This window comes from Acomys minous (assembly GCF_964271855.1).
Source record: "Acomys minous genome assembly, chromosome: 15".
In the NCBI taxonomy this organism is placed as follows: Eukaryota; Metazoa; Chordata; class Mammalia; order Rodentia; family Muridae; genus Acomys; species Acomys minous.
This window is the reverse complement of record NC_140497.1, coordinates 21279062-21300962: the sequence shown is the minus strand read 5'-3', so window position 1 is coordinate 21300962 and position 21901 is coordinate 21279062. Positions and strand designations below refer to the sequence as shown.

The 21901-nt window shown below is 45.0% G+C and overlaps 1 protein-coding gene and 1 long non-coding RNA gene across 2 annotated transcripts in view; both read left to right on the top strand.

Moving 5' to 3' along the window:
• The window catches only part of LOC311585288 (large ribosomal subunit protein eL29-like), a 52662-nt gene extending 49669 nt beyond the window's left edge, over positions 1–2993 (top strand). Inside the window, exon 2 of the mRNA XM_084760354.1 lies at positions 2664–2993. Coding sequence (XP_084616480.1) covers positions 2664–2923 — 260 coding nt within the window. The 3' untranslated portion in view covers positions 2924–2993. The remainder of the gene's footprint in view (positions 1–2663) is intronic.
• The window catches only part of LOC311585293, a 507115-nt gene that overhangs the window by 265757 nt on the left and 219457 nt on the right, over positions 1–21901 (top strand). The window lies entirely within an intron of this gene.

Genomic DNA, 21901 nt, shown 5'->3' with positions numbered 1-21901 from the left:
TTTTTGGATCTCTGATGGAGGTGCAGGGAAATCTCATCTAAGAACAGACCCTGTTACCTGGTTCTCGACTACGCTTTAGATTGCTTTTGCTGTATGAGTTGCTTTAACTGGATTGAATGCCTTTCAAACAGGCCCACGATGATATATAGGGCCATTTTCCCCTCAACAAGGAACCTCTGGGGAGAGGTTATACAACATTAACCCAGGATGATGAAAGTGCTTGCCTGATGTGTCATGCCATGAATAATCTAAGTCTGCCCTAAAGTCCCTCCTCTTGTTACCTGAGCTACCGTGTGTGAGGTGACTGCAGACCCAGAGAAAGAACCCAGGGTCTATCACTGCTTCTGTTTTCTTGGTGTCTGGATGGGCTTAGGTTTTGCATTTATAGGAGGGGAGGGGAATTTTTCTGTCCCTGTGAGTGGCTTTGCATAGAGGTGTGTGTGTGTGTGTGTGTGTGTGTGTGTGTAGGGTTACCCTATCTTCAAGAAGAGCAGAGAACTACCGTCTGCATAATTTAAGGGCTGACTCTGAAGGTGTTCTCTTGTCTAACCATTTAATGAGTTTCCCTACTGGCTTTGTTAATAGTCAAGATACTTCCAATTCTATGAGTTATTCATGCTTGTAATTGAGTTATGGCTGACAGAGGCCTCTGTCAACAAGAAAGTTTTTGAAAATAGTTCCTATATTAGACAATAAGTCATGTAACATGGTGCTCAGTCCATATGATTTGCCATAAACAATTTGCTGCTATTTAAGGGAAGAAAGTTAGTGTAGGAGGATTTGGGCAGGCAGTGGGGTGGTAGTCAAGGAGAAGCCAGGAGCGTCCTGAGTCTGGAAGGTCCTAGGTCTTCGGTCTGCCTCAGTAAGTATCTCAAAAGGACAGTCAGGACAATCAAGACTTGCAAAAAGGTTTGGACATGGAAAGCAAGAGAAAGGGGAAGCGGAAGGGTGATTGGAATGCTCATGATCAGCATAGTTTATAACATGAATTTCCTGAAATTCAGCTGTCTTAAAAAACAAACAAAGACAACAATAACACTGTTAATTGTGTTTTAAAAGAGTGTGTTTCATTCTGGGTACAAGAGGATCTGGACTTACACCTTCTTCTTCTTCTTTTTCTTCTTCTTCTTCTTCTTCTTCTTCTTCTTCTTCTTCTTCTTCTTCTTCTTCTTCTTCTTCTTCTTCTTCTTCGCTTTTCCAGACAGGATTTCTCTGTGTAGCCTTTTCTATCCTGGACTTGCTTTGTAGACCAGGCGGCCTGCCTCTGCCTCCTGAGTGCTAGGATTAAAGGCGTGTGCCACACATTCTTAATGGAGTGCTTTTTTGTGTCTACTTTAAAAAAAATAATCTCCTGCCAGGCGGTGGTGATGCACACCTTTAATCCCAGCATTTGGGAGGTAGAGGCAGATGGACCCCTGTAAGTTCAAGGCCAGCCTGGTCTACAAAAGCAAGTCCAGGATAGCCAGGACTGTTACACAGAGAAACCCTGTCTCAAAACACAAACAAACAAAAAACAAACAAATCTCCTTATCAGTATGTTCTCTCCCTCTCTGTCTCTCTCCCTCTCTGTGTTTGTGTGTGTGTGTATATGTGTGTGTGTGTGTGTGTGTGTGTGTTGGAGAGAGGATAGGTGACACACACACAGAAGACAAAGGAATTTGTTACTTATTATCTCGTGCCAATGGACAGGCTACCTTATAAAACCAGACACTGCAAGTAGCAAGTGGCCATTACGTAATTCATCTTAAATAAATGAAATGACAGGAAACCGCAAGCCGTGTTGCTCATATGATGGTTAATCCTGACTGCCAACTTGACAGGACTTGCCACCATCTAGGAGGCAGTCCTCTGTGAATGTCTGGAGGGGCGTTTCTGAGTTTCATCTGCCCTGGGAAGCCCTACCCTGAATATAGGTGTCCCATTCCATTGCCAGGGCCACACACTGAATGACAAGAAACAATGAAAGAAAAATGCAGAAAACGGATGCAGGACCAGAATTCCTGTCTATTTCCAGACTGGGTCACTCTGACAACTGCCTTACCCTTCCATCACTAAGTTCTTCCATCATGATGGACTGTATCAGTGTCCTGGATCATTTTATGTCAACTTGACAGTAGCTAGAGTCATCAGAGAGGAGGGAGCCTCAATTGAGAAAATGTCTCCATAAAATTAGGCTGTAAGGGGCTGGAGAGATGGCCCAGAGGTTAAGAGCACTGTCTGCTCTTCCAAAGGTCCTGAGTTCAATTCCCAGCCACCACACGGCAGCTTACAACCACCTGTAATGAGATCTGGTGCCTTCTTGTGATGGCCAGGCACATGTGTGGGCAGAAGACTGTATAAATAATAAAATAAATCTTAAAAAAGAACAAATTAGGCTGTAAGCCGGGCGCAGTGGCAAACGCCTTTTAATCTCAGCACTCAGGGAGGGAGAAGCAGGAGGATCTCTGCAGAGTCCAGGACAGCCAAGGCTACACAGAGAAACCCTGTCTCGTCGGGGGGTGGGGGGGAGGGGATTAGGTTGTAGGGAAGCCTGTAGGGCATTTTCTTAATTAATGACTGATGTGGGAGGGCTCAGGTGGATCTACCCCTGGGCTGGTGGTCCTGGGTTCTATAAGAAACAAGGCTGGGCCCTGCGGGCCTTTCTCTTTCTCTTCCGGTCCCAGGTGCTGCGAGAGGCGCGGGTTACTACGCAGACATGGCCAAGTCCAAGAACCACACCACGCACAGCCAGTCCCGCAAACAGCACAGAAATGGCATCAAGAAACTCCGGTCACAAACATACGAATCTCCTAAGGGGGTTGACCCCAAGCTCCTGAGGAACATGCGCTTTGCCAAGAAGCACAACAAGAAAGGCCTGAAGAAGACGCAGGCAAACAACTCGAAGGCAATGAGTGCCGCGCGGAGGCCATTAAGGCTCCTGTGAAGCCTAAGGCCGGTAAGCCCAAGATGCCAAGATGCCCAGCTGCAAACTCCGCTGCCTTGCTTTCATCGCTCATCCCAAGCTTGGGAAGAAGATTCAAAGCTACATGGCCAAAGGCCGTAGGCTCTGCCAACCAAGCCCAAGGTTCAAGCCAAGGCAGAGGCCGCAGTTCCTGCTCCAGCTAAGGCCTCGGCTTCAGCCCTAGCTCAGGCTCCCAAAGCTGCCCAGGACCCTATGAAGGCCCCATAGGAAAGGCTTCTGCCTATGTGAAGACAGATGGACTGGTGTGACACACCTACCTACATACTATTTACAGGTGACCAGTGTCCTATGCTGTTTTTACAAATAAACCTAAGGCAAGCTCAAAGGAAAAGAAAGAAAGAAAGAAAGAAAGAAAGAAAGAAAGAAAGAAAGAAAGAAAGAAAACGAAAGAAGGCTGAGCAAGCCTAAGCAGCAAGCCTGTAGCAGCACCCCTCCATGGCCTCTGCACCCGCTCCAGCCTCCACGTTCCGGCCCTGCTTGAAGTCCTGCCCTGACTTCCTTCAGTGATGGACTATGACACGGAAACGTAAGTCAAATAAACCCTTTCCTCCCCAAATTGTTTTTGGCCATGGTGTTTCATCCCAGCACATGGAACCCCAACTAAGACAGATCGTGGTATAAGCGTAGTGGGGTTTGACTGTGATAGACCTGACCGCGTTTTGGGGAGGATTGTGGGATGACTTTGGAACCTTGGGTGAGAAAAGCCATTGAGTGTTGAGAGCTCACTCACTGGGTGGTTTCGTCAGAGCTTTGAAGATAAGATTGTTGCGAGCAGGGCAGATGACGGATGATGACTTGGGACGTTTCTGAGGGAAGTTTAAAGACTCCATGGGGGGGCTATGTGCTACATATGGGTTAAGATTCTATCATTCCGGTCAGCTGGGGACCAAGAGTCAGCTGTGGTTAGCAAGAGTCCAACACCAGAGAAGTGAAACCTTTGCTTGACTGAGACAGCTGATGCTGGTCAGCTGGAGCTGAGAAATCAGCTGTAACTAAGAAGAGACCAGCATCACTGAGGCGGTGTCTCCTGGGAAGTCTTTCCTCAGAGTCAGCAGGTAGGAGCTTTGTCCCAGAGGTTGCCAAGGCCGTACCTTGCGCAGGCAACTGGACTTGGTAACGCGTGTAAGAGTCACCCAGGAGGTATGGCGGTACTGGTTTTGAAGGCGGGAAAGGTGTCATAGAGAGCATCTTGGCCTGTGCGTCAGCTCCTGTGTGGAGGCTCCTGTCTGTATCCCTGTCCGAGTTCCTGCCCTGACTTCCTTCAGTGATGGACTACGATGTGGAAGTGTAAGCCAAGTAAGTTACCCTTTCCTTCCCGCGTTGATTTTGGTCATGGTGTTTCATCACAGCAACAGTCACCCTAACAAAGACAAGCAGCACAAACAAATGCTTCCTTGCCTAAGACATCTTGTCGAAGCCAGGAGAAAATGAACTAATACACCACATAGCAGGTTAAGGGAGTGAAATTGTTAAGAACAAGGCAAGTTTAGTGAAAAACCTCGTGAGCTTAGCTAGGTAGAAGAGGAACCTGTTACAATAACGCACAGCGCATCTAGGATAATAGATCTATTTATCCAAACAGGCCAGCACAGATTTGTCAAGGCAATTGATTAAATTAAAAAAAAAAAAAAATCCTTTGCCTCAGAGGAACGCGATTCCACTTTCGCACAGCAGGCGGCGCTGTTACCACCACAATCCTGATCAGCCACGGTTGGCTGCATCTGTGTGGTGAAGGCGCCAAGGCAGACAAGCTTGTTTGTATTACAGGAGTCTGTTGCTTTTCAGAATTTCATTAGGGAGAGAAAGGCTATTCTTATTGCCATTACAATCACTTTACATTTCCAACGTGCCTCTAGGACAGGCAAAGACCGTAGCACCGTTGAAAGAGTATGAATGGCTGTTTTTGAAAACAGAAGCAGGGATTCGCCGAGTTCTTACTCGCAGCGGAATAAGTATTTTAATTATATTTACAGATGAAGATTCGTGGTAAATCTTGGTGAGAGACAATTTGGAAATGTTTGTTATGTTGGCCGTATCTGCACTGTTTGTTTTTAGACGAAGTTGTTATTTTGTGTATTGTCTGCATTCTTTCATATCTATTGAAAATGTCTTCTTAGATGATCAATATTTGCTAAGTTTTAAGCTGGACGTGGCGGCACACACCAATCCCAGCATCCGGGAGGCAGAGGCAGGCAGATAGCTGTGAGTTCAAGGCCAGCCTGGTCTACAAAGTGACTCCAGGACAGCCAATGCTAACACAGAGAGACCCTGTCTTGAAAAACAAAAACAAACAAACAAGCAAAACCGCCAGCTAACCAAACAAACAAAATCATGATCCTAGTTAGGCGCAGAACTGTGAGATCTGTGAGAGTAGCCATTGGATCTCAGTTTTCATGTTGGTCTTCATCCCAATAGAAAATTTGGTGAAATGAAGATGCTGAGTTCTTCTAGCCGGTTATTTTGGGGCGATGGGGAGTTACATTCCTCTGAGTGCTAGACGTACTAGTCTTGAAAAGCTGATACAAAGCAACGTACATATATTTGAAATGTCTTATTTTCTCATTATGCAGATTGTGCATGATCCCACTTATATGAGGTCTCTAGAATCATCAGATTCATAGAAACAGAAAGCAGAAAGGTAACCAGCTGGGTGTAGGGGAAGTGGGCATGGGAAGGGGGCGTGGTTAGCGGTTTACAGGTCAGGCTTTCTGTTTGGCTTTCTCAACACATTCTGGAGAATGCTCATAAATCTATGTGAACAATACTGAACACTCAGCTGAACACTGAGAAATGATTGAGATGGTGCATTTGTTTGTTTTTTTTGTTTGTTTGTTTGGTTTTGGTTTTGTTAGCATCTTTGGCATAATTAATTAAAGATTAAAAGTAGAGGGTATGGACAGCGGTGGTGGCCTATGGTTGGCACCCCGAAGGCTCAGGCCGACTCATGTGCAGTTGGATGAAGGGATGAGCCCTTCTTCGTCTGGCTTCTTGAGCCTCCTGCTAGGCTGGGAAGGACCTGAGCTTGGTGTCTTCTGTCCCACAGGAAGGCCTGCTGCTACCTTCTTCCCAGACGGTCCCCTTGGGCACTTCCTCCCTCTGGGCTGAAGCTGGTAACCACTCTGGTCTTATGGGAGGGGATGGTGCTGCAGACGCTTTCTCTTTGCTCTGTTCTGCATGGCCTGCCTCTGTCACTTCCGGGAAGGTCTTTAAGCCTATGACCAGAGTGCCTGCTGGAATGGCCCGATTGAGTCATGCTCTGACCGTTCCCTTCAGTGGCTGCTATTTCCCTTCAGGCAAAAACAAACATTCAGCAAAAAAGGTACAGGTAGACCTGGGTCTCTATGAGCCGCTCTTGCCTTCTGTGCTCTTCTCCCCTCTTAGGGGCCTGTTACTCAGCCTAAGTGACTGGATCACTCATTGCAGTATGTGAAACAAATAACTGTTCCTCTGTCACCTCAACCAAAACGACAACAATAACAACAAACCCCACTCCCCTCAAACAACCCTACCTGCCCCTCCAGCCCAAGCTTGCCTTTTTTTTTTTTTCCAAGACAGGGTCTCTCTGTGTTAGCCTTGGCTGTCCTGGACTTGCTTTGTAGACCAGGCTGGCCTTGAACTCACAGCCTCTGCCTCTTCCAAGTGCTGGGATTAAATGCGTGCACCAACAGCTTGGACTTTTTGAATCGTCAAGTTTGTTCTTTTTTTCCTATTGTCTCATTCACCCCATCACCCAGGCTTAGAATTACGGCTGTTAACAACTGGGGACATCTTTGCGTCCTGTTCTTATGCATACTTTCATATATAGTGGAGATCAGATTTGCTGTAGTCTGCATCTAAAATTTCTCCTAAGTGCTCATGGGTTAAACGGCCGGCTCACTACCGTGATGCTATTGGAAGACTGTGGATCCTTTAAGAGGTGTGGCCTGGTGGGAGGAAATCCGGAGAGGGGAGACGTGCTGCTGAAGGGGTGTCACAGCACTGTCCCCTCTTCTCTTTCCTTAGCCTGAGAGGAGAATGATTTGCTACATGCTTCTGTGATTAACTGTTGCCTCACTGTGGGCTTCAAAGCAACCATTGTACCATGGACTGAAGGCACCATAATCAAACATTTCTCATTTTTAAGTTACGTATCACAGTATTTTGTTAAACTAGTGGATGACTAACTAATATAGCATTGCGCATGTAATTCTGCATGCTTGCTTTTAACTTAAAACCATATGTAGATATTCACTTATGTCTTTAACTTCGCAATAATCATATTAGTAGGTTATGCAGAATATATGCTAGGTTTATTCTACTTGTCTTAGCCAACATTTTTTGTTTTTGTTTTTTTGTTTTTTTTTTTTGAGACAGGGTTTCTCTGTGTAGCCCTGGCTGTCCTGGACTAGCATTGTAGACCAGGCTGGCCTTGAATTCACAGTGGCCCATTTGCTTCTGCCTCCTGAGTGCGGGGATTAAAGGAGTGAGCCACCAACTGCCCTGCTTTACCCACTTTTAACATACATATCAAGATTTTGTTCCCCTCTCTGACCTAGACACAATTCTACACCTTTGTTAGGAAAGCAAGCCACTTTTCCACTCCACAGGTTACTTTGAGATGCTTTAATCAGGACAGATTTGCAAAGAAGAGTGGGCGGAGTCTCTACGTGATATGAAGTATCTGTAACCATATCAGCACCCCCCACCCCCCAATTTCTTTTGTGAGGAATGGAACAGCCTGTGGTGTCCCATTTCCTCTGTACAGCCATCACGGACCTGTTGTTTCAGCAGCATCATAACAAATGAACAAGCCCCCCCCCCCAACCTCAGTCAATAGTAATTATAGGAATTTATCACAATTGCCAATCAAGGTGTTCTGAAGAGACTCATCTTTCTTGTTAAATTGGCTTTCGTTGCACGAAAACAGTGAGTTATCTTTGGGGAAATCAATTGCAGGGAAATTGCAGCTTTCATGGACCGATATAACCTTGCCAGCCATCTTGTTATACATAATTTCTCTAGCAAGAAATTCTGTTGGGCTCCACATGACTTATTTTTCGGGGGTTATATTTCCGTGGAGCAAACAAGGAAAAGGCCAACTTTTCAACTCCTGAGAAGGAAGCAGAGCCCAGAACCTTGGGAAGGTCTTAAGACAGTGGAGTTAATTAAGTGGTCCACCTGAAAGAGGTCAGTAGGCTAGAGCTTGTCATTTCAGAAGACTTTGATCCGATGGATTTGAGACCAGGTGTTGCCGGTAGGAGATGCTGCCTGCTTCTTTTTCTGCAGCTGCAGTAGGAGGAACTGTTTGTGGAAGAGACTTTGAGTAATTACTGAGATTTTTAGAAAAAAGCAATTACATGGAATTACTGTTATTGCTCAGAAGGCTTGGTGATATGGGATGGTCAGAGGCCATTCACTGACACAGTTGGAGAAGGGACACTTCAGCACTTGATCTCAGCAGCAGGCTCCCCATCAAATGTATGGCTGACTGTTGCTGTAACAAGATGGTAATTAATATGCAATTAGCCCACAATTACTATGTGGTTTTAAATGAACTAGAATTAGAAATTTTATATTTATTGGCTCTGCTTTATGAGTCTCTACCTCCTGGAACATTTGCAAATGTGCTGGGTGATGAGGTAGAAGCCTGGACTCTCTCCAGCACGAGCCACCTGAGCACAGCTTGTGACAAAGCATTGGGCAGCACCAGGAGAACTTGTAAATGAGCCTTGTGCACATCTACGGGTCATCTCACTCGATCCTCTTCTTAGCCTTATCATTCCCAATTTACAGATCACAAAATTGAAATTTTACCCCAGTTCACAAAGGTAGGAGATGATGGGGGAAGAATTTAGATTTAGGTGGTAGGAGCCCTCTTTCAACCTGTGTTCTTGAGCAAGATCAAACAATCAGAGTATATGTGTGTGTGTGTGTGTGTGTGTGTGTGTGTGTGTGTGTGTGTGTGTATTTTTCTTTATTTAGTTATTCACTTTACATTCTGCTTGTAGCCCCATCTTTCCCCTCCTCCCAATCTGCCCTCCCTCTCCCAGTCCCCAGAGAAGGGGAGGCCCCCATTTCGTTTACTTCAGCTCACTAGGTTGCATCAGGACTGAGCCTGTCCTCTTCCCAGTGGCTTGGCAGTGCAGCCCTGCCAGGGAGCAGTGATCATAGAACTGGCAAAAGAGTCCACATCAGAGACATCCCTCTCCCATTACTACAGGACCCACATGAAGCCTGAGCTGCCCATTGGTTACATCTGTGTAGGGGTCCTAGGTACAGTCCATGCATGGTCCTTGGTTGGTGCTTCAGTCTCAACAAGCCTTTCTGGGCCTTGGTTAGTTGGCTCTGTGGGTGTTTGTGTGGAGTGCTTGTCACCTCCAGGTCCCCCTGCCCACCCCCCTATCTACTTTTACACAAGGCTCTCCACTCATTGCCCAAGGTTTGGCTGTGAGTCTCAGCATCTGGGTGGAGCTTCTCAGAGGACAACTCTTCTAGGCTCTTGCAACAGAGTGTTGCTAATAGTGTCAGAGTTGGCTTCCTCTCCCATGGGGGGAGGGCAGATCTTAATAGCCAGTGACCCTGCAGTTTTGAGAAACTTTTTTCCCACAGTGTATTGGGTGTCACTCCATGCAGAAGCTTGGTCCTCCTTTGGTTAGTGGCTAAGAGCAGGCAGGATCTACTTGGTGTTAATGGCAATGGCTACAGCTACACTCTAATACTCCTCCTCCTCCTCCTCCTCCTCCTCCTCCTCCTCCTCCTCCTCCTCCTCTTCTTCTTCTTCTTCTTCTTCTGACACAAAAATGTATTTAATCTTTATCTCACACTTTTTAAGCTGCTGTAAAAAAAATCATAAAGTGAGCTAGTGAGATGGCTCAATGTGTAAAGGCACTTGCTATCCAATGTTTGAGTTTTGGGACTCACATGGTTGAAAGAGAGAATGAACTCCCGCCGGTTGTCTTCTGACCTTTATACCCACCGATCATTACCTGCACTCTCTCACACCCACATACACATGAAAAAGATGGATAAAATATGAGATATAATTAAAATGCATATCACAAACTGGGTATCTTAGAAATAACAGAAATGTTTCCTGGCTCTTTTTTGTTGTTGTTGTTTTGTTTGTTTGTTTTTGTTTTTTGTTTTTGTTTCCTAGCTCTTAAGGCTGTGAAGCCTGAGCTCAAGATGGCAGCATGTTTAGGGTCCTGCTGCTGGGGTGGGGGGATGGTGTTTCTGGCAGTCTGCAGCTTCCAGAAGTTTCTCTGTGTACTCCTCCCATGGCAGAAGAGGTGAGCTCTGGTCTTCTTAGCCTCTTAAATGGACACTGGCCCCCTTTTGTGAGGTCTTTGTTCCCCTGGTATAATCCATTTATGGGGGTGTGAGCATTCCTACCCTCCATCGCTTGATCTCTTTTTAAAACGATTCAGTTGCAGCAGATGGAGGCTACGATCCCTTTCAGATAGCAGATTTATCATTCATTGGAACTAATTATTGTATACACATGCGTGCATTATCTCTTCTATCATTTCAAGGCTTTAGCACATAGTTTAAAAATTAGAAATTTAAATAAGAGAGTCGGGGTTGGGACTCAGATGGCACTGTTGTCAAAAGGTCACAAAGGCTAGAAGACCCTAAGAAAAAGAATTGGGGTTATGGGTGCCACACAAAAGGGGTTGTCAGAGGCCAAAAGGGAGCAGCTGGCATTTGTCAAGGGTCAAACGCAACGGACCGCAAGAGGAAGAAGTTACTGAGTGTCTTGTAAAAGAGCTATTGACTTGGAGATCTAAGGGAGCTGTGGTCTGAATGTTATAAGAGGTGTAGGGGAGGGTGTGGGTGTTTCCTGACCTTTAGTGAGAAGATAACATAAATCTCTAGGTCTCTATGTTGAAAGAGAGTTTATGGCAAGTCTCTGTGCTTTCTGTGTTAGTCGTGTGTGTGTGTGTGTGTGTGTGTGTGTGTGTTTGTTCAGGCATTTCAGGTATTGCATACTACAGCACATGTGTGACCTCAGGCACTTATCCTTGCCATCTCTCTTGTTTGAACAGTCTCTGTGTCTATCACTGCTGTGCACACCAGTCTACCCTCTCACCATAGGAACACTGTGGTTACAGACACATGCTGCTGTGCCCAGGCTAACCTCAGTTCTGGGAACTTGAACTCTTGGCTCTCAGACGTTTGTGGCAAGTGCTTTATCCATTTCCCTAGTCTACCGCTGCTGACGTTCGGTATGAATCAGAGACTTTTGCCATGTCTCAGTCCTTTCATTGCGAGGACCAAATGCCTATCATACACAACTCAGGGAGAAGGTTCTATTTTGTTCACAGCTTCAGCATCCATACTCCTTGGCTCTGCTGACCTTGGTCCCGTGCAGAATATCATAGCACGGGGAGCATGTGAGGCAGGCTGCTTTCCCTATGTTGGACAGGAAGCAGGGGGTAACCCCCTCCCCACCCTTCCTCCAGCAAGGCCTGGCCTTCTATAGTCCCTTCTGTCTCTCAAGTAGTTTATTCCGGTTTTGGTTTCTTGTTTGCTTGTTTTTGTTTTTGCAGACAGGGTTTTTCTGTGTATCCCTGGATGTCCCGGAACATGCTCTGTAGACCAGGCTGGCCTCTAACTCACAGAGATCCTCCTGCCTCTGCCTCCTGAGTTCTGGGATTAAAGGCGTGCACACTCTGCCTGACTGTTAATTCAGATTTTGAATCCATCAATGGCTCCTATGATCTAATCCACTCTGGAAATGCTTTGAGAGATGGAAGTGTGCTTTACTCACCTCCCAGACAGCCTTTAATTCAATCAAGGTGACAACCGAAATTAGCCATTGCAGCTTGTCTCTTCATGGTGTGTGACTGGGGAAGCAGACGTAGAGATCTTGACAAAAATGCTAGTTCCTTTTGGGCAGTGGTTCTCAACCTTCCTACCGCCAGAACCCTTTATTACAGCTCCTCATGCTATGGTGACCCACAACCATAACATTATTTTTGTTGCTACTTCATAACTGTAACTTTGCTACTGGTATCAATTATAATGTAAATATCTATGTCTTCCAATGGTCTTAGGTGACTTCTGTGAAAGGGTCGTTTGTCCCTCAAAGGTGCTGTGACTACAGGTTTAGAATTGCTGCTCTAAGCAGCTGCTCCCATCCCCAGCATCCCATGGATGGTGGGTACTTACTCCTTGCTGTCCTTAGTCAGGTGATTTTCTGCATGGATAGCTGCACAATGCAGAGTATCCTCACTTTGGGGACAGGCAGAATCAAATTCTCCAGTCGAAAGGCATAGCTGTTCAGGTACAGCTAAGCAGTCTTCTCTGCCTGTGAAAGTGGCCTTCTAGATGCACAGTGAAATTGAGATGTCTCTGTGATTCTGTTTTCTTTTTCTTTTTCTTTTTTATAGGCTGCAACCTCTGATGTATGTCTGGGGGTGCTAATACTTGTTGCTTCTACAGGTTGATAGACTGGAGAGCTAGCAGGAGGGTGTAAAAATCAACCTGCCACTCCTAGTTTCTCTCCCTGATCTAGTTATGAGCTTAGCAGACCAAATAGTTTATGGCCCATTCCTGTCCAGAGAGGCTGACAGGGAAGCTCTGCTTTCAGAAAGAATGTCCTTGCACCAATCCAGTGCATCTCGGGCAATCAAACCGGGGCTCGCAAGTGCTTGTGGGAGTCAGTACCTTGTCTTTCAGAGTGGGAAGGGCAAGGGCCTTGGAAGCATCAGCCTTTGAATCGGAGCCCAAGGCCAAACACAATTTGGTGGCTTTTCCTGTGCCCTTAGTGTTCCCTGGAGCCTAGAGTCACAAATCTATAGAAAGTAGCTGCTCCGTACCCTGAAGGGGCCTTAGAGCATCCTCCAGTTGTTCAGTGTAAACTTCTGTCATTGCTAGAAGCAAAGCCTGCCCTCTGCACCCAAGGGCTTCCAGGTACAAGGCCTTGGAGTACCTGGGAAACTCCGGAAGGGAGTGTGAGCATTTATTTATTCAGTCAAGTAGCCATGAGAAGAACACTGAAGAAGGAAGGAGTAGACTTTCCTTCTTGTCCTGATTCCTTTTCATACAAAAAAAAAAATAACAAAATAGCATAGAAATGAAATTAAAAAAAGAAAAATGCAACCCGAAGTCACTCATCACCATGCAGCAGAGACGTTCACTTCTGCTATTGACTTTCAGCCCTTGTTCTTGTATGGGTGTATTTACATCATTATAAATCAGGCTGCGGTTTATAATGTGCAAGGTGAGGGAAACAGAATGCTAAATGCCTTCTCATATTTCTTCCTGTTCTCCCTGTTTCTCAGTTTTAATGGGCGGATAATACTCATACACTGGAATAATTCAAAACCTTACTCTTTAGCCTTTAATCCTTGCGTATCCTTATATGTCTTTTAACTTCATCATTTGTGGGATGGGAAAGAGAGGCGCTTATCATGTTTACACTTAGATGATGTGAGGGACTTGTGTGTTCTTCTGGTTAAATGCTTTTTGTTGCGTGGATACAATGCTTTGCCCAATAGCAACTTGAGGGAGGAAAGAGTTGATTACAGGTCACAGTCTATCATGGGGGGAAGCCAAGGCAGGAACCGAAGGCAGGAACCCAAGGAAGCTGAATCAGAAACTATGGAGGAATGGTGATCACTGTCTCTCTTTTTGGCTTGCGGGGCTCATGCTCAGCTAATCTTATATAGCCCGGGACGACGTGTCTAGGGATGGTGCATCCCACAGTGGGCTGGGCCCTCTTGAATAAACTAGCGATTGAAACAGTTCTCCTACAGGCCAATTCTTCCAATGGAAGTTCTTTCTTCCCAAGTGACTCCAGTTTTTTTTTTTTTTTTTTTAAATCAGGTTGACAATAAAAACTAGCAGGCCCGCCATAACTTTAAACAACTTGGCCGAGGTGACTTTTTGTTTGTGGTTTTGAGACAGGGTTGCCTGTAGCCCAGTCTGGTTCAAACTGACTTATATAGATGGGGATGACATGACCTTAAGCTCCAGATTCTGCCTGTACCTCCCAATTGCCAGGATTATAGGCATATACCACCTCACCTAGCTTTGTCAGTGGCTTTTTATAATTTACTCTCTTTTTTTTTTCTGGTTTTTCGAGACAGGGTTTCTCTGTGTGGCCTTGACTGTCCTAGACTCGCTTTGTAGACCAGGCTAGCCTCAAACTCATAGCGATCCACTTGCCTCTGCCTCCCGAGTGCTGGGATTAAAGGCATGTGCCAAAATCACCTGGCCATTTACTCTTTCTCTAATTCAGAAGGCCTTTCTGGATCTCCAGAGAGCCTCAGCAGCAGATCTTTTATAGATGAGAAAATAGAGCCTCATAAAAGTTAAGCAGTAAGTCCAGGGCTCAATGCCATAACTTTGAACTTGTCACTTAATGAACTCCTGTTTGCCCCTTGCATCCCAGTTCAAAAGTCATTATTAGTCTTTGCTTGCCTGTTCTCAAATCCTATCCCTGTAGAATTAAAAAGAAACCTTAGGGTTTGGAATGAAGACTTCCCCTAAAAGATTCATTTATTGAAAGCCTGGTGTCTACCTAGTGGCACTATTCTGGAAAGTTCTGAAAACTTTAGAAGCTGAGGGCTCTTGCTGGAAGAAGTAGCTCCCCTAGGGGGCATCTTTTTGGGGCCTAGCTTGTCTCCAACCAGTGTCTCTCTCTCTGCTTCTTGCTCGTGAGTGGGAAGGGTACCCACAGTCTTGAAAGTAACTGCTCACCTAGGCTCTGCAAGAAAGCCCAATAAATGCATTAGTTCCCCAGAGTGAACTTTGGTGCAATAGCCTGGGCTTTTTTTTTTTTTTTGACACGTAAGATGGAGAGGTGGACATTGTTTATGTGTCTGACACCATACCCCCACCCAAGGAAATTTAGTAAAAACTACCCTGGGTACCAAACCTTTAACACATGAACCCTTGGGGGAAATTCAGTGTTCTAACTACGTCTGGGGTTTTTGTACCTGGATCCTGTAGAAGGGCTGAGGTAGATGCAATGAGAGAATGTTCCATCCAGCCTTTATCTGAGTCCAGGCCTAGCACAAGCACTTAGCAAATGCATGCGTTCTCACTGCTCACCCTCTCCTTACTTTGATTTACTCACCGCTGCTCTTTGTCAAAAGTGCCCTTTTATTGTTTTGGCACATTATGGAGAGATGAGGATAAACAGAAATTTTGTTCCCCAGGGAGTCTAAATGGAAGAATGAACTATGCTTGGCATAATTTGTCCTTTATGTTTTTATCACCACTGCTCAAAGTCTTACATGTTAACAGTATCTTCCCTGGTTTTTCATTTTATAAAATATTTGAGAGCAACTATTATATGACAGATAATGGGATGGGTGCTAAGAATCCACAATTGAAGAAGATACAGTGTTGCACTTGAGACATTCCCAGCTTATTGGAGAAGAACACATATAAATAGCGCAAGAAAACAGAGTGAAAAGGGGCCTTATTTACTATACCAGGATAGAACTGAGGAAGGTGGATTTGAGCATATCAGAGAGTTGGCCTTGAATTTGTGGCAATCATCCTGCCTCAATGGCCTGAGTGCTGGAATTCAAGGTACTGAACCAATACTCTTGGGTCTAATGGTTATTTTTGATAACCATCATCGTAATAAGGAAGTGTCACCTTCGTAGTCTTATAGCATTTGTGATGGCTACTATTAATTGGCAACTTGACAGGTTCTTTTTATCACCTAGGACATAAGCCTCTAGGCTCACCTGTGAGGGATTACTTAGCCTCTGGGTATGTCTGTGAGGAATTATCTTGATTAGACTAATAGATGTGGAAGATTCATTCTCAAGGAAGATACCACCGATCCCCAGCCTTAAGTGCAGGGCTGTATAGAAAGGACTAATATTGCTGGGCATCAGCATTCACTGTTCTGAGGTTGCTGACTGTGGATACAACATGACCAGCAGCCCTCAAGCACCCGCCACTAAGACTTTACTGCTATGACGGACCGTTAAACTGTAAGTTGGCTTTGTCAGGCTATTTTATCATGGTAAGAGGAAAACTAATGCTGTGGTCTAACAGTTACTATTTGATTTCTGCCTCAGAGTCTTGGGTAATTCTAGAAATACAGAGAGAGAGAGAGTTCTAGACAGACAGACAGACAGACAGACAGACAGACAGACAGACACACACACACACACACACACACACACACACAGAGAGAGAGAGAGAGAGAGAGAGAGAGAGAGAGAGAGAGAGCTGGCTTCAAATGAATATATTGGAGTAACAAGGTTTAGAGAAGGATTTGAGCCAATCTCTGATGAATTCAGTGAGAAGAGGATGCTTGGGAGGTGAGCAGATGCACTGGGAAGCTCTTGTCATGAATATATTGAAGAAAGAAGATGAAGGGCATTCTGCACATCACTGGCAGGAGGAATCAGCAGGGACAGATGTGACAGAACTGCTAGAGTTGCTGGAATGACAGGACATTCATAGTGGCCAATTGGATGTAGGAGAGGAAAAAGAGGAAAGTCAAGCAGACAGCTCCACCTTTCTTTATGGCAGAGCTCTTCTAGTCCCTAGTGTTTTAAGAGTGTTTAAGACATAACACTACATAAGTCTTTTACAGGTTAGAACTGAGTGTGGCTCGGAAGTATCACAAGTTCCCATAGCATTTCCTTTTCTTATTTTCAGTTTTTCAGAGGTGGGTGTTTTCATGCTTTTGACTCACTGTGACCCATATCTCGTTATAGATCCTCACATTTCATGGACTCATTACTGGCCAAGTCTTTCGCACACATCCATCCTTTGCAAATTCCTGTAGGTAGATAATTTTACTCCCTTATAGAAGACATGTCATGAGTTGGTGCCAAAGATACCATACTACTTTCTCTAAGTTAAGCCGTTCTGACTGCATGTACCCTTGTCTCACCACGTGGCAGGAAACTGAGTCTGTTTTTATTGGGATTCTGGTCCCAACCCTTCCAAGAAGACAACAGAAAAGATTCAGCAGTCTAGCTCAACCAGAAACTTGGGAAAGAATGCTTTGGGTTTGTTTGTTTGTTTGTCTTGCCTATTTTGATCACAGCTTGTGTACTCATTGTTCAAATACACATAGGTTCTTTTTTTTTTTTTTTAAAGATTTATTTATTTATTTATGTAGTGTTTTGCCTCCATGTACACCTGCATGCCAGAAGAGGGTACCAAATCTCATTGTAGATGGTTGTGAGCCACTGTGTGGTTGCTGGGAATTGAACTCAGGACCTTTGGAAGATCAGCCAAGGATCTTAACCTCTGAGCCATCTCTCCAGCCTCCTCTACATAGATTCTTAACTCTCTAGATGAGCTAGGAGTGCTTAGGGCTGTGCCTCCCTGTGATGCCATCTAGTAATTCCCTCTCTTGTACTACAACCTCTTAGGCATGCCACCAGCTTAGCTTTTTTGGAACCATAGTGAAAGAAGAAAAGCTATCTTCTGCCATCAAATAGAAGGTGGGGGAGAACCAGGTACTGTGTGGCTGTGTGGCAATGGGGATGCACACAATGCAATGACAAAATGACAAAAGCTTTCTGCCCCATCTCTTCCAAGTATGTACTCAAGTTGGTCACTGTGGGAGGCAGAAAAGATGACACCTCAAAGATGTCCCGGTCTTAGTCTCTTGAAGCTGTGATTCTGTTGGCTCATGAGGCATTGAGGAGTTTGCAAATGTGCTTCATGGGAGAATGTCCTGAGTGGTTTGGGCAGATTCTGTCTTCTCACATGAGTCCTTGGATATGGAGGATGGAAACACTTGACAGGTCCAGCACACATTGCTGGCTTTGGAAGACGGAATCACCAGCCAAGTGGTTTCTAGAGGCTGTGGCCAGCCCTTAGCTAGAGCCAACATCTTGGTTTAGGGACCATGGTCCAATAGTCACAAGAAGTAAAATTTACTTACAAGCTAAAGGCGCAAAGAAGGGGTCCTCCCTCTCTAGAAATCCCCGGAAGGTGCACAGCTTTGCCTGCACTTTAATGCTAACCCAGAGAGTCTGTAAATGTGACTCAGAGGGCTGCAAGATTACAGATTTGTATTGTTTAATCCACTAAGCTTGTGAGAATTTACCAGAGCTGCAGTAGAACACTAACAGCATCACAAAGCTAATAAAAGCCAAATTGTACCTCAGGTGTGACCTATTCTAAAGCTCACGTCTGCCCCCATTATGTTTCATTATTTTAAAGTGTTCCCAGATTCAGCCTTATCCTACACAAACAAATTAGAAAATGGAAGATGTGGGGTTTTTTTTCTTTTGGAAATAACTGTATTGTTGTCAAGACAATAGATCTTATTCAAAGGGAATGAAATATGCAATCTCCCCACCCCCCAAAAGTAAAAGCCTGTAGAAGTGTTATAGTCTAAAAACCAGGGCTAGTACTATTCTCACAGACAACCTTGCAGAAAGTCTGTTTTTTATGTACCTATGGTGAATATTTACATTTTTATATATGTTTCGGTGATTGCTTTTTGGATGAGGTAATTTTCCGAGGATATCATTGTGTCCATACGTAGAGATCAGTATCCTTATTTTGGGTGACTGAGTAATATCCCAGCATGTGGACACTTTATAATTTAAGCAATTCTCATAAGTGGACACTAATGTCGTTCCCAACGTTTAGCTCTTGGAAACAAGCTGTGGTTGATGGCCTCACCTCACCTTCTAGTTGGCACATTCCATTAAACTCAATCCTGGAATCAGAGATTTTTCTGAGCACGCACAATGTACATTTTTATATATTTTGAAGGAGTTCCCTCCCCTCTCCCCCTGCCCCGTGGGATGGTTTTAAAATTTAGAGGAAAACATCCTCTGGATTTATAACTTACATTGGCCACAACAGTGTTCCATCTCATGGGTTCCATCTCACGAACTACACATAAGCTCTTAATCTTTTAGGCCACTTATATCTTGTCATCGATGTTTGTTGCTCTGTGTTTTGTGTGAATGATTTTTAATAAGGATAAACCCCTCTGGACAAGGCACACAGAAATCTGCCCTATGGTTTCAACTGCCTCCTCCCTTGGGGGTTTTATCTCTACATACTCACCTTGGGGAGGATTCCAAAGGTCCATCTGTACTTCATGCCCTCAGTTACTCATAGACTCCCTCAAGGATCCTGGTCAGCCACAAGGTTTGTAGCTTGTTACAGAACAGGATGGGAGACCTCACAGATCATCTTAGTCCCCTTTAGCCAGTGCTGCCTCCAGGAGCCACAACCTTGCCAAGGTTTCTACACTTTATGCCCAGATAGCTAATCAAACCAACACTTCCTTCTTGCTGCCTCTTAGACTTTTGCCAGGCCTTTGGGAGGAAGCCCTGCCTCTTGCCCCGCCCACCTCTGTTGGGTGGGACTTCTGCGCATCTCCTGCAGGCCTCCGGTTTGGTCTTTTTACAGAGGATTTGCTAGGGTTGCTGGGCAGAGCCAGAGGGAAAAGAAATGGGGGGCTAGAGCCTTTGTGTGCTTTTCTCTGGGACTTTTTGAATCTCCTGAATCGTCAATTTTCTTCCTCTGCACTGATTGACTCAGGCCCGCCCGTCTGCCACCGACAGAAGAGCGATTCGTTGATTCATGTTAACTTCTATTAATAGAGCTCATTATTTCCCGGGAAACCGGCAGGCTGATGCTCTTCCTTGTCGTCTGTTTTCAGGGCACAATTGATTCTTCTTTGGCACATTAAGTGGTAGCCGTTTAAATCATATTGATGTCTTCAGTTCCAAGAGATGCCTCTGATGTCCCCGGTGTGAATGAATTAAATACGGGTGCTGGACTCCTGAATGTTATTACCTGTTTGCCATGTTTTAAAACTCTGAAGCGCAGATGTGTCACCTAGCCTGTTTGCGCGCAGCCTACACAGATGTTCCTCAGTGTCTACTGCTTGGGTGTGTATCTTTTCATCATGTGCTAAAAGTGTGATTTTTCTCTATTTATTTAGAGCCAGGGTTTCAGTTATTCTAGGCTGGACTAGAACTCCCCATGTAGTGCAGGATGACGCTGAACCTTGCTCTCCTGGTTCTCCTATTGCTACTTCTACACTGCTGGGATTACAGATGTTTGCCACCATGCCAGGTTTTGAGGGTTTATGTGGTGCTGGGATTAAATTTAGGGTCATATGCCTGCTCTGGAATTACTCTAGTAACTGAGCTAACAGTTCCAGCCCCTGATTTTTTCTTTTTCTTTTCTTTCTTTCGTTCTTTCCTTCTTTCTTTTTTTGAGATAAGGTCTCATGTTACCTAGGGTAGCTTCTAATTTGCTATGTAGCCAGAGATAGTCCTAATTTTCTGTCTCTCTTGCTTCCAAGTACTGGGATTACAGGCTTTTACCACCATAGTAGCTATCATGAATTTTTAAGTACCCCCTCCCCACACACACACACAAACCACAGCATTTTGGCGGAGTTAAGAGAACTTTTGTAAGATGGGTGGTTAGTTTTTTGTTGTTTGTTTGTTTGTTTATTGTATTTTTCTGTCAATTGTGACACAATTGAAGTCACCTGTGAAAGCGAGCCTCAATTGAGGAACTGCTTCCATCAGATTGGCTTGTGGGTGTGTCTGTGGGGATATTTTCTCAATGATGGTTGACATGGGAAGGTCTAGCACCCATCTTGGGTGGTGTCACCTCTGGGTAAGTTGTCCTGGGTTGTATTAGGAAGCAGACTGGCTGGGCGTGGTGGTGGTGGTGCAAGCCTTTAATCCCAGAACTCGGGAGGCAGAGGCAGGCAGATCTCTGATTTTGAGGCCAGGCTGGTCTACAAAGTGAGTCCAGGACAGCCAGGGCTGTTACACAGAGAAACCCTGTCTCGAAAAACCTAAACAGTTTATCCATGGTTCCTGCTTGAGTTTCTGTCCTGCCTGGACTCAATGATTGACTGTGATGAGAAGTGTAAGCCAAAGAAACCCTTTCCTCCCCCAAGTTGTGTTTGTGTGTGTATGTGTGTGTGTGTGTGTGTGTGTGTGTGTTTCTGAGACAGGGTTTCTCTGTGTAGCCTTGACTGACCTGGACTCACTTTGTAGACCAGGCTGGCCTCGAACTCACAGTGATCCACCTGCCTCTGCCTCCCAAGTGCTGGGGTTAAAGGCATGCACTACCACTGCCCGGCCACCCAAGTTGTTTTTGGTCATGGTATTTTGTCATCAATGGAGAGCAAAGTAGGACACAAGGTTTGATGGGGTGTCTGGACCCTCTTCGGAGTATGGCAGAACTTGAGAGTGTATGTACTGGGTGGGTAGGACAGATAGGAGAGTGAGACTAGGGCATTAATATGGGCTTGAGATAAAACCCTAAGATTCAAAGTTACTTACCATTAGAAAAGATGGAGATGAAGAGTGGTGATTCTTGCTTCTAATCCCAGCGCCCAGGAAATTGGAACAGGGTGAGGACTGGTTTGCAGCTGGCCTGGACCATGTAGGGAGATCATATCTTAGCCTTCCCACATTAAAAAAAAATAAAACTTAATAAAAGAGGGCAGGAGAGATGGCTCAGCAGTTAAGGTCACTTCTGCTTTTCCAGAGGACCTGACTAACCCCTAGCATCCACATGGTTATTCACAGCTGTTTGTAATTCCAGTTCTAGGAATCTCTCTTCTGGCCTCTGTGGGCCCCAGGCACACAAATGATGCACAGACACATTTGCAGACAAAAACACCCATACAGATGAAATAAAATAAATATGAAAAAAAAAAAAAAAAGAACTTTGAAACATCATACTGCTGTGGGTTTGCCTCTTTCTTTTAATTATGAAAAGCAAGACCAAAGGACAGAAGGGATGGCTTATTGGCTAAGAGCACTTGCTGTACACACATTTAGAATTTAGATCCCAGCACCCATGTCATCGTCCACCTCAACACGAGGAGAGGAGAGAGATCACTGGGCCTTGTTGTTTGCCAGCCTAGCCAAAGTACATGTGTTTGAAGCTCAGGGAGAAGCCCGGCTTCAAAGTAAGAAGGTAGAGAGCTATACAGCAGGACATTCAATGCCCTGCTGTTGTAGA